The 13,311-nt window shown below is 39.7% G+C and overlaps 1 protein-coding gene across 1 annotated transcript in view; it reads right to left on the bottom strand.

Moving 5' to 3' along the window:
• The window catches only part of LOC140476804 (fibrocystin-L-like), a 233,128-nt gene that overhangs the window by 168,656 nt on the left and 51,161 nt on the right, over positions 1-13,311 (bottom strand). Inside the window, exons 19-24 of the mRNA XM_072569598.1 lie at positions 10,399-10,512; positions 8,415-8,546; positions 6,856-6,977; positions 3,909-4,072; positions 2,430-2,602; positions 1,089-1,236 (exon numbers count right to left, since the gene is read on the bottom strand). Of these exons, the coding sequence (XP_072425699.1) occupies positions 1,089-1,236; positions 2,430-2,602; positions 3,909-4,072; positions 6,856-6,977; positions 8,415-8,546; positions 10,399-10,512 (853 nt within the window). The remainder of the gene's footprint in view (positions 1-1,088; positions 1,237-2,429; positions 2,603-3,908; positions 4,073-6,855; positions 6,978-8,414; positions 8,547-10,398; positions 10,513-13,311) is intronic.

Below are 13,311 nucleotides of genomic sequence, written 5' to 3'. Positions count from 1 at the left end.
TTGAAAATTACTATTGAATTTATTGTCATGGAACTTTCACTTATTTTTTGATCTATTGTATTCCAATGAATCACACACTGCATAAAAACTTTCTTCATCCAGCCTTTTGATTCATTTATAAAAATATCTGTTCCTTTATTTACACATTCTCCCTGCATTAGAAATAATTTTCCCTTCTGTACTCTCTCAAAATCCCTTATGACTTTGGACAATTCTATGAATCTCCCCGTTAACTTGCTATGCTTGAGGGAGAACAATCTTGTAACGAAAGAATTTTGGCACTTGGTGTAGCACTTTTCCACCTCAGAAACATTCCCCAGACTCTTGCTGGAGTTCCAGTTGGAGGATGGTGCTTCAGATGGAGGTCCAGATGCAGGCAGGGTGGTGCTGTAATCTTTCCATTGAAGGCAGGAGATCTCAGGGGAAGAAATGGGAAAGAATTGCCAAGAATAGGGCTCAGTGACTATGTGGCACAATAGTGAAAACTGGTACTTTGAGTGATATGAAGGGGAATTGTCTTTCAGGCTAGTATGCAAGAGCTAACTGCAATGTGTTTGGATAAAGTACTTAAAACTTGGAGTGGGATTTGAACTCATAACCTTCTTGGAGGCAAGAGTACTTCCCGCTAGGCTGTGGCTGACGTAGATATGTGGAGGACAGTCAATGGGAAGAAAACTCAGATGTGAAAGTTTCATTAAATTGAGCTGCAGAAAGCCAACAGAAATGTTTGAATCCTGCTAGCTGCTCTAAATCAAGAGCTTATTCACGTTATCTGGATCCACTGACACTTTAATTCTAAGCACAAGAATTAAAAGATGTCCTACACAGCCCCTGGACACAAATATAGCAGGCCATCTATTTAGAGGATACATTCCCCAACCATGACCAGTGAATTTACCACATAGATCATCGTGCCCTGATTTTCCTGAATTAATTGGAAAAATCTAGAAAATTCCTGTAGTTTGAGAATCATCACAGAGCAGAACCTTGTGAGATTTCTTTGAATGAAAGAATTTCCAGCAAGCAAATGGTTATAAGGAGGTTTCCAAAAGAAAAATTCCCTCACAGTTTCAGCATTCACTACTTACCTTTCATGGTTTTCCCAAAGTACTCAATATCCAAGGTACCAGAGATTGGAGGAGATGCTGCTTGTGTTCTCCAAACTCTTAGAACGGCCCCCTGAGGCCAAGTGCTCCCTCTGTAAACCATCCCATCCTTTGTACCATTAGGCAAAGCCTAAAAGAACATCCATCACAAACAAGATTTTTTATTTGCATTTCTAGTTGACCTTTTTCGATTTCCCACTGTCAACTCAATGAAATATCAGCAAGAACGCCCACAGAAACTAGATCCAAATTCCCCATCCTTGTCAACTCTCAAATTCTCTCAATCCACATTCCTCTCACTTCTCAACTCCACACCTTTCTCTTACTCTGCTCTTCTCCAAAGACTAATATTCCAGAATAAACAACCTTTCCCGATGACCCAATCCTCTTAATCTCTTAAATTTAGCACTGAATTTTCAGTACGCAGAAGTATGCTGTTATAATGCACTTTAGTTTCTGTGGGTTTATGAGTAAATATTAGTTGTATCTATCCCTACTAGAAGTGTCTCTGGAGTATTGTAGTCAGTTTCTCTCTCCATACAGGATGGATAAAGAATGATTGGAGAGAGCTTTGTGGAGGTCTCAAGGTACATTTCTAAATTTAAGAAATTAAGACGATTGGGTGGAGGGCAAGGTTGTTTATTCTGGATCATTAGTCTTTGGAGAAAAGCAGAGTAAGAGAAAGATGCGGAGTTGAGAAGTGAGAGGAATGTGGATTGAGGGAATTTAAGAGTCAATGACCATGGGGAATTTGGATGTAGCCAAAGAGTTAAGTTGAGAACTAGTCATTCAATATTATTAGTTTTATTGGAAATAGGAAATTTACAAATCTATTTTTAATAAGAAAGGGATAGACTCAAGGAAGAGTTTAACAGTACAAGAATAGAAATACATAGCAGTTATCAAATAGAATGGGAAAGATTTGAATGAGAAATATTAAGAATTACAGGAAGTATTACACAGTTTGGCAGTGTATGCTAGATGTTGCTCAAAGCATAGACAAACATAGACTGGAGAGACAATATCTACGATAGTAAAGTCAACAGAGAATGTGTGAGAGTGAGTTTGGAGAGGTGACGGTTTAATCTGAGGGTAACTATACCTAAGTTGAAAGGTGCAATTAAAAATAAAAGACCCCATGCTGACCTCAGCCAGTGCAGGAATTGAACCCACATTGTTGGAGTTACCCTGCATCGCAAACCAACCACCCAGCCAACTCAGTTAATCACTTTCTGAAAATAATATGTATTGATAAAATATTCTCTTAATCAACACAGACTGAGTCAACTTTCAAATGCTACCCAAATACCACATTATACTGACCTGAGCAAAGGCAATCTCTAGCAACGGAATGTTGCAGCCACAGTTGATGATAACCATAGTTACTTCATACTGACTGTTCACACCATCTTTTTTAGTTCCTCCTTCAGTAATTATGAACTCCTCAATAAGAATTCCTTTGTCAAACAATGGAGGGTAAGCTACTATTGGTACATCTGTAAATGAAAGAAGTCATTCACATAAACTGAAAGAAAAAAGTTACAAACAATTTATATTTTATGCAACTTCCATATATCCTCTGAAATTCACTTCAAATATGAAATGCTTTAAATTAGAGATCACACTAAAAATGGCTAAGAAAACTGAGTTCTCAGGAAGGGTCACTAGACCTGAAACATGAGCTCTGATTTTTCTCCACAGATGCTGCCAGACCCGCTGAGCTTTTCCAGCAATTTCATTTTTGATTTTTGTTTTAAAAAACTCTTAAAGTACCTAACAGGAAGAAAGGGAATCAAGGGTTACAGCAAAACGACAGGAAGGTGGATGTGAGGATTATCAAATGAACCATTCGTTCAAATGTGGAGCACACTCAACGTGTTGAATGACGTACATTTTCTCCAACTTCTTATTGTATCATAATCTTTTAAGAATTCTGTGCCAGTTCCATTTACCACAGGCTCAGATGGTAGATAGCGACAAGTGGCAATGTCACTGGATTCGTTGTCCAGAAGCCCGGACTTTTGTTTTTGGAATGCACAGGTTTGAATCTGGGTTCAACCACATGGTGAAATGTGAATTCATTAAAAATCTGGAATGAAGAGCTGACCATTTTTGATTATTGTAAAAATCTATCTGGCTCAATAATGTCATTTAGGGAAGAAAATTTGCTGTCCTTAGCTGATGTGGCCTACATGTGACTTCAAATGCACAGCAATTATAGGCGACTCTTAAATCCTCTCTGGGCAATTCGGGATGAACAATCAATGCTGGCTTAGCCAATGATGTTCTATCCCATGAACAAAAAGAAAATCACTGGTATTAAAAAAAAATCATAATCCATGCCTTTGCAATTGTGGGAACAAAGTAACAAGCCAAGTCCATTTGACCCCTCATATCTGTTCTGTCATTTCGACCGTGATTGATCAGTTCCTCAATCTTGTTTAGTTACTTCAAATCCATTTTCCTAGATACTTAGCTGAGAATAGTGCACAATTTCTCCACCCAATATGAAAGGCAAAGAGAGCATCAGATACAAAATAGTAAATTGTACAAGTTCAGGGTCCATGTTCTTTCTGCAGAGCTATTCACAACAAAGAGGTCTCTGAAAATTTAATCTTCTTTTTTCTTACATTGTGATTGTTTCTGTTCCTTACAGTTTGGTGTTGATTTAGGTACTGCTATGCTACACAAAACCGACTGGAATCTACATGAATTCTGTACCACAATACCATTTTATCACTACCACAGTAACCAAATTCTGATCAGTACCTCGCTCAGGTTTGAAATACAAAATAAAAATACCATCTTGATTCTGCACTGTAGGCTTCTGTCCAATATACACAGTATCAACAAAGAAATCTTGCTCTCTTGCTGTCCGCAGATATATCGCCTTCAACAAAAACCTTGTTCCTCTGGGAAATCTGGATATCACAAGTTCATATAAATTGATGCAGGTGTAGGTCCATCTGGAGTCAAGAGACACTTAGTTAAGGTTTTATACAGCACAGCATATCAAGCTTTAACAATATCCTTCATTTAGTTCCTTACTAAATTAAAAAGCCACATTCATAAAAAGGTTCTACCAATTTTACGTAGAAGTAAAATCAGACCATTTGGCCCTCAAAACCTGTTGTGTTATTCAGTAACATCATGGTTGGTCTGTTTGTATTCCTAATTCCATCCATCCTCGATAATTTATCACTCTTTTCCCTTACAAGAATCTCCTTTACTTCACTTTAAAAATATTCAATGACCTTGCTTCCACTGCCTTCTGAGGCAAGGAGTTCCAAAGTTGCACAACAATCAGAGAAAGGAAAATTGCCCTCATCTCTGTCCTATGAATGCAATCCCTCCTTCTAAAACAGGTACCTCTAGTTCTGGACTCACCAACAAAAGGAAATGTCTTTTCCACATCCACCTTGTCAAGACCATTTAGGATTTTATACACTTCAATCAAATCATCCTGGCTCTTCTAAACACAAACTCAGTCTGTCCAATTTTTCCTCATTAGACAATCTACTTATTCTGGGTATCAATCTAGTCATACTCCATAAAACTGCCTATTCTTCCTTCAGTAAGGAGACCACGACTGCACACTACCTTCAAGATATGGTTTCACTAAAGCACTGCATAGCTGAAGCATAACCTCCTTAATTTTATGTCCAATTCCTCTCGTAATAAAAACTAGAATCCCATTAGCCTTCCTGATTACTTGCTGGCAAAATGTTGAAAACCTACTCTGAAGCACAAATATGCAAACTTTCTGTCAGTCAGCTGCACAGAATCAGACGGAATCTTGATATGAGTATATGCTTCATTTTTCAGAATTGTGTAGATATGATACCAGCTTCCATATGTCTGACAGGTTCTATTCAGAATCCTCTATAATGTGTTCTTCGTACTTCAGCTCTAGCTTGATGGGCTTTGGCGGGCTATATACAGGCTTAACCAATCAAACACAGTGAATATCAATAATAAACAGACTCACACAATCAATCAGAAAACAATTGAACACTATAATTCACTCTGTGGTTCTACTAATGCCCTTATATCAGGTACTAAAAATCTTGTAGTTCTAATTTAAGCTTTATTATGAATGGAATTACATTCATTCCCAAACTTTGCAATATAGTTTATACAAAGGAACGCAACAAATAAATGTGCAAACAGGCATGTTTCATGGGTTTCAAATTCCAATTGCCGATTGATTTTTCCCTCACCCTTTCTCTAACCATATCCTAAAAGTAGTCCACTCAATAGTAGCTCAAACAATAAATTTTCTCAGATGATTAATGACAGAAACTCTCTTCTTCTGGAGCAGCATAGGTTTATTTAGGATCAAGCTTCACTCGTAAAGTTGATCAACAATGTAGTTATATACTTTTTTTTACAACCTTAAAATGTTTCAGAGTACTTACAGGTAGTGAAGTATTTTTGTTGCATGTTGTAATGAAGGAAAAGTAGCAGCAAATTTGTGCACAACAAACTCCTCCAGACAGCAAAGAAATAAGTAACCAAACAGTCTAATTTAATGAAGGAATAAATATTGGTCAGGACACCAGGAAGAATTCTCCTGATTTACTTTGATTGGTGATATGAGAAGTTTTAATGTCTAGCTAAGAAAACACGCAAGGGTCAGTTTCACATCACATTAAGACAACACTTCTGTCAGTGTAGCACTGCTCCTAGTATTGCATGGGAAGTTTCAGACTGGGTTATGGGCTCAAGTCTCTGGCGTGGACCTTGAACGTACAAACACATGGTCAAGATCTTCCAATGAGAAGATTGTTATTACTAGTGTAGACTAGAGTTGTGCATTGGGACCATGTGGAAGTCCTGATACAGATGATTCCATGGGATTGCCCAGGAAGTGAACATCTCTAATGGGTATTTGCCATGTCTGGAACACTCAGCTTAAATCCTTATTTCTGATTTAGAGATTGCTTCAGAATGGTTGGAGGATTCTGACTCATTCACCTGAATACGTACCTAAGAAACATTAGAGGAATTAACATCAGTTCTCACTCCTTAATAACTTTAAAACTAAATGCCCTAACTCATCATGGAGCCAACCACCATCTCATTCACACCTCCACATCCTCCAAAATACTCCCTCACTTCATGCCCTCTCCCAACTCAAATTCCCACATTTATGTTACATGTAAATTTGGTAGATGAAGAAATAGGTGGTCAGAGTATAATGTAGAATTGATCAGGATAATTCAAGGGATGGGGAGCTTCAGATATGTGGATGGTTTGGAGATGCTGGGGATGTTTTCCTTTGAGAAAAGAAGGCCAATTAGAGATTGGCTAAGAAACCTCTAAAGCTTATTTGAATAACCACAAATGATAGGGTGTAAGTTAGTGTAAACAAGCAAGGCCAAGAAAAGTGTCCTACCTCCAACACTGGTTGGTTTCTTAGAGTGAGGAGTCTGGTCAGAGTCTGGATAATGCTATACCCAATGGTTAAAGGAAAAAGAATCACAGATTTAAGTTGATAAGCAGAAGAGGCATCAATGATTTGAAGTTACAGACTCTCAATCACTAAGTGATTATGGACTTGAGCGCACTGCCTGGCAGTCTGATGGAAGTGGATTCACTCATGGCCTTTAAAGAGAACTGGTCTGATGAGAAAACATTTGCATAGTCATTGGGAAATTGTGTAAAACAAGAGTGGACTCTTTTAGTACTGTATCCATACAATAACTCAAAATTCAAATTAAATAATATTAAAAGCATCAGTGCTTACTGATTATCTTGAACAAATCTGTATGGAAACCAAAGATTCTTTGCTTTTCTTTCATCATCAACTTGGTAAGTAAACGATAGACGAAAATTATTTCTCAAATGACCTTTATATGCAAAGCAAAGCTGAACACATGGTTAAAGTGACATGAGTATCCTTTGATTATTATTGGGATATCATATTCAAGAGTAACATATAACAACAAGAATAAGTGACAACTACATAGCAAGATATCGTTGTACATATTCTGTAATAGTGGCCCATGTATTGAGTAGAATAAATGCACAATAATTCATCACAAGAGTGGAATTCATTCAAGACATATTAACTGTTATTAAAATCATGCAAAGGAAATTAAATGTGCCATCACCTGACTAGAATTAATGTTTCCTCCTTAGTTACAATCTGAACTTAAAATATGAAAGCATTGATATGATAATTTTTCCGATGTGACGTTATGGCCAAAGAAACCTCTCAACCTCATTTGAATAACCGTAAATGATAGGGTGTAAGCTAGCGTAAACAATCAAGGCCAGAAAAGTATCCTATCTACAACACTGGTTGGTTTTTAAGAGTGAAAATCAATGTGCTAATTTACCGAGCAATTTTGCAAGTGGTAATTTGCAAAGCCAAGCTCTCCTTGCCACTTCACACTTTTCTTCCCTCCTGAATGAAGGTCGCAAGAGCCATCCTTTCTGACTCCATTTCCTTTTAATACTTTATCACAAAGCAAGTATTTGCAGATATTGGCCCAGGGTAACACCAAAGGCCAGCCTGTTTCTAGCAGCACACATTGGATAATGGGCCACTGAGGAGGTTCTAAGCCTAAATGGCTCACTGCCAAAACCTGGGCAGTTCCTACAATTACTGAACTAACAAGGAAACAGAGTATATGTATGCGATTATATTCTCTTGGGTTTAATAAAAATTTATAAGAGTTGAACTCATTGAAATGCATAATCCTTAGAAGGTGTAACTGGGGTATGGGGTAAAGGGTATGAATGGATACCGAGATGCTGTCTTCTTCAGAACTTGGAGTTTCATCTCATCAGGATAGGCAATTTAGGACTAAGATTAGAAGAAATATCATCAGTCTGAGGGTTGAGAATCCTTGCAATTCTATGCCTCAGATGTGGATGCTCAATAATTGTGCATATGTAAAGACTGAGACTGATAGATTTTTGTGGACTCGGTAATGAAGACAAATAGTGATAGCTTGCAAACTAGAATTGATTTAGAAGTTCAGTCACATTCACACTGAGTGGAGGAGCAGCCTTAAGGGCCTGAATTGCCGCCTCCTCCTATTTATTTTTTTTTATTCATAGGCCTGCCATGAGCCTTTAGAGGAAAAGTGCCATTGAGTGACAATAGATGCAAGACCCAGAACATGGATGGAACAAAAACCAATAGAATAGTAACAGAAGTAAACACAAGTTATAAAAGCCTGCCTTTCTCCCTCTTCAGAGTAACAATATAATAAAACCAATTTAAGTGTAACTAATATCAGGTGACAGCACTCTTCAGTAATTATTTGTTTCATCTCGAAGAAGTTTCAAACTTACCACTCTGTATGTACGTAATGAAAATGGTTGATGATAACTTGCAAAGCCAAACAAAGACGTGGGATTTTTTACACAATAGCGTCCACAAAAAGCATTAGTTTTCATTGTCACTTGGCCACCTTGAAAGATATTCTACAAGATTAAAAGTGAAACAGAAAATTGTATTCCACTGCTGGACTCCGCACTAACAATCCTAAAATCAGAGTTCTAATCCCAGTGAGGACACTTTAATAATTTGTATATATTATGCAAATTGCTAATATTTTATCTTTCTTTTTCTGGAATGCAAATCCCCAGACCCAAGTAATAGCTTCCAATTTACTGTGTATAAGGTGATTAGTCCGTGGTAATCGCACAGTGGTAATGTCCCTCTGATTTTGCAGCCCTTCCTCAGTACTGACCCTTTGACGACGCAGTACTACTCCATTACGATCCCTATGACAATGCAACACTGCATCACTCTAACTCCGCAACAATGCAGTATTGCCTCAGTAAATGGTAAAGTTGCCATAGTCTTGCTGTCTCATTAGAGAAAGAGATGTTTGGTGATGGTTTATTTGGAGGGTCACCACATTTCAGGCTATGAGACGTTGAAAAGGAAAATACTCCATGTAACCTCAGTCAGTACAGGATCTGAATCCACGCTGGTGGTATCACTCTGCTTTGCAACCAGCTGTCCTACCAATTGAATTAACTGACCCCATGTACTGTAATCCCTCAGTACTGACCATCTGATAGTGCCAGTAACATACTGAGGAACTAATATATCATTGAAGTATGAGTCCTGAGATCGCACTGCATCATCAGTGGGTCAATTCTTTCAGTACTGACCCTCCAATAAAGCTATAATCCCTCAGCATTGACCCTATGACAGTGTACTGTTACTTCAGTACTGACCCTTTGGAGGTGCAGCATTATCACAGCACAAATTGTTCATTAATTCAGTATTCCCTCAATGCTGGTTCTCTGACATTGCAGTACTTTCTTGGTACTGATCTTCTAACAATGTAGCAGTACCTTAATACTCATACTACGATAGTGCAGCACTCTCGGAGTACCAATCCTTCAACAGTGTAATGTTGCTTCAATACAGAACTTCTGATCATGAAGCACTCTCTCTGACAATGCAGCACCCCATCAGGACAGACCCTTCAATGGTGCAGCACCCCATCAGGACAGACCCTTCAATGGTGCAGCAGTCCATCAGGACAGACCCTTCAATGGTGCAGCACCCCATCAGGACAGACCCTTCAATGGTGCAGCACCCCATCAGGACAGACCCTTCAATGGTGCAGCAGTCCATCAGGACAGACCCTTCAATGGTGCAGCAGTCCATCAGGACAGACCCTTCAATGGTGCAGCACTCCATCAGGACAGACCCTTCAATGGTGCAGCACTCCATCAGGACAGACCCTTCGATGGTGCAGCACTCCATCAGGACAGACCCTTCGATGGTGCAGCACTCCATCAGGACAGACCCTTCAATGGTGCAGTACTCCATCAGGACAGACCCTTCAATGGTGCAGCACTCCATCAGGACAGACCCTTCAATAGTGCAGCGCTCCATCAGGACAGACCCTTCAATAGTGCAGCGCTCCATCAGGACAGACCCTTCAATAGTGCAGCGCTCCATCAGGACAGACCCTTCAATGGTGCAGCACTCCATCAGGGCAGACCCTTCAATGGTGCAGCAGTCCATCAGTATTGACTGTCTGATAGTATGGTGCTCCCTTCATGCTGACCCACTGATAATGCAGTGGGATGCTAATAATGATATTTCAGCAATACATTAGTCCCTTAGTATGGCACTGGCAGTGACAGTGACAGATGGAATATTGATCAAGTCTCTGTCATGGATTTTGAACCTAAGATCTTTGGACTAAAAGCTGAGTGGTCAACACCAGCCCCTGCAGACACCTTTAAAATTATTTGTTTTCTGAGGCATGTAATAAATTAATCATTTGATTTTATCTGATGCACATACCTTGGATATGTCATCCTCAAAATTGTTGAAATAATAGACTGCGTATCCCTCCCTGTAGTTGACTATGTGATCTGGACATTTTACATCCAACATTCCTTCTAAAGCAGCTTTGACCTGTGATGAAAGATTTTTATTAGCCGAGAAGATCCTCAGTTACCCTGACTTACTGGTGCTGTTCAAAGCAGCCAGAGCTTCTATCTGTCCTCTATTGCTTTCCCTATCAATGGCTCATCTAAATTTATTGTTAGGCAATGCCACATCATACTATGCAGGTCTGATGTAATGGTTGGGTTTGGAACGTTATTTTCCCCATTATTCATTCATGGGATGTGGGTGTCAATGGCAAGGCCAGCACTGGTAGACCATTCCTATTTGAAGCTGAGTGGCTTGCTAGGCTATTTCAGAAGGCAGTTCTGAGTCAATCACATGGTTATGATCTGGATTCTCATGTAGGTCACACCAGATAAATATGGTAGGATCTTTTTCCTGAAGAACATTAGTGAACTAGATTGGTTTTTACAACGAGTTGTTAGTGATCATGGTCACTATTAGTGAGATTATAGTTTCATATTTCAGACTTATTAACTTAATTAACTGCTGTGGATGGTGCGATTTAAATACATGATTAACATTACTAACCCAAAGGCACGAACACTAAATCACGCTGGGGGAGATGGTGGTAATGTTACTGGACAATAACAAAAGGTCTGAACTAATGAGGAGAAAGTCAGACAAAGGCATTGACTATAGAGTCAGAGAAAGAAATCTATGCTGCTGTCTGACACAGCAGTGAATCTGCAGTTACTACCTTTGCTGTTTGAGTTCAAGTATTACTGAACATCAGAGTGCATTCAGGAAAATTAACAAACAGCGAAACTCACAGCTGACCTTGGAGGAAACTCTGTGGGAGAGCTCACAGCCATAGGAACAGATAAGTGCATAGTTTCTAAGTGTAGCCTCACTATAAATCTACAATAGTGAGTGGAGTGGGTTGTTTCTTGATTATATGTTTTATTGAGATCAGTCTCTTTATTACATTTTTAAAATATAAGCCATAGGTATTAAGTTAGCCTGGAGCAATGTTTTCTTTTAGTACAATAAGCTGGTGCTATTTTCTGGGTCTGTAGACTGTGAAGGAGCAAAGATGGCCCTTAGTAAAGTGATATGCTGTTCTTGTTGGATGTGGGAGTTGAGGGAAAATTTCCATGTTACTGATGATTATGTTTGCAGAAAGTGTCTTTGGTTGAGAATCCTATCAGATCACATGTCGGTTGGAGCGGCAGTTAGAGGCAATAAAGAATTTACAGGAGCTAGGGAGTGTGATAGATGGCAGTTATAGGAATGGAAAAAAGCCACAGATAGAGTTAGGTAGTTGAGTTAACTCCAGGAAACGTAGGACATGTAGGCAGGTTGTGCAGGTATCTCTTGTGACTATCCCCATCTCAAATATGCTGTTTTGGAAAATGTAGAGGGTGATGGACTCGCAGGGGAATGTATTACAAACAGCCAAGGTTCTGGTACCGACAATGGCTCTAATGAGGGATACATCGGGTTCCAAGCGATAGACGGTGAGAGGGGACACCCTAGCCAGAGGCACATAGAGACATTTCTGTAGCCAGCAGTGAAAAATCAGAATGGTGTGTTGTCTCCATGGCGCCAGGATCAAGGATATCTCGGAGAGGGTGTAGAATGTTCTCAGAACAGGGGAGAGGGACCAGCAGAAGGTCTTTGTACACATTGGAACTAAGGAAGGGAAAAGGATGAGATTCCAAAGGGAGAATATAAAAAGTTAGGCAGGAATTTAAAAAGGAGGTCCTCGAGGATAGTAATATCTGGATTATTCCCAGTGCTATGTGCTAGTGAGGGTAGGAATAGGAGGATAGAGCAGATGAATGAGTGGCTGAGGAGCTGGTGCAGGGGGAAAGTGTTCACATTTTTGGATCATTGAAATCTCTTCTGGGATAGAAGTGACCAGTACAAGAAGGATGGATTTCACCTGAATTGGAAGGGGATTAATGTACTGGCAAGGAGATTTGTTAGAGATGATAGAGAGGATTTAAACGAGCAAGGTGGGGTAGGGGGGAGTCCAGAAAAATAGTGAGGAAAGAGATCAATCTGACACTGCTACAGATGGGAGGAGTGAGTCAGGGCAGACAGGAACAACGCAGAGAACAAGGGAGGACTGATAAATTAAACTGCATTTATTTCAATGAAAAAGGCCTAGCAGAGTAGGCAGATGAACTCAGGGCATGGTTAGGAACATGGGACTGGGATATCATCACAATTACAGGAATGTGGCTCAGGGATGGACAGGGCTGGCAGCTTCATGTTCCAGGATACAAATGCAGGAAGGATAGCAAAGGAGGCAAAAGAGGAGGCAGAGAAAGCATTTTTGATAAGGGATAGCAATACTACTGTACTTAGGGAGGATATTCCTGGGAATACATCCAGGGAAGGTACTTGGGTGATTAGATTAGATTCCCTACAGTATGGAAACAGTCCACACTCCGAACAGTCACCCACCCAGACCCATTCCCCCGAATGATGCAGGTAACACTATGGGCACTTTAGCATGGCCAATTCACCTTTGAATTGTGGGAGGAAACTGGAGCACTCAGAAGAAATCCACGCAGACATGGGAAAAATATGCAAACTCCACACACACAGTTGTCAGAGGCGGGAATCAAACCCGGGTCCCTGGTGCTGTGAGGTAGCAGTGCTAACCACTCAGCCACCATGGCACCAGTTAAAACTGAGAGATAGGAAAGGGATGATCACCTTATTGGGATTGTATTATAGACACCCCTCTACTCCTGCCAACACACACACACACACAAAAGCTGGAAATTAAGCAACAAATTTGTAAGGAGATCTCAGTTATCTGTAAGAATAATAGGGTGGTTATGGTAGGGT

Source organism: Chiloscyllium punctatum, chromosome 5 (genome assembly GCF_047496795.1).
Source record: "Chiloscyllium punctatum isolate Juve2018m chromosome 5, sChiPun1.3, whole genome shotgun sequence".
In the NCBI taxonomy this organism is placed as follows: domain Eukaryota; kingdom Metazoa; phylum Chordata; class Chondrichthyes; order Orectolobiformes; family Hemiscylliidae; genus Chiloscyllium; species Chiloscyllium punctatum.
The sequence above is the reverse complement of the archived record's forward strand: the minus strand, read 5'-3'. Positions and strand labels throughout refer to the sequence as shown.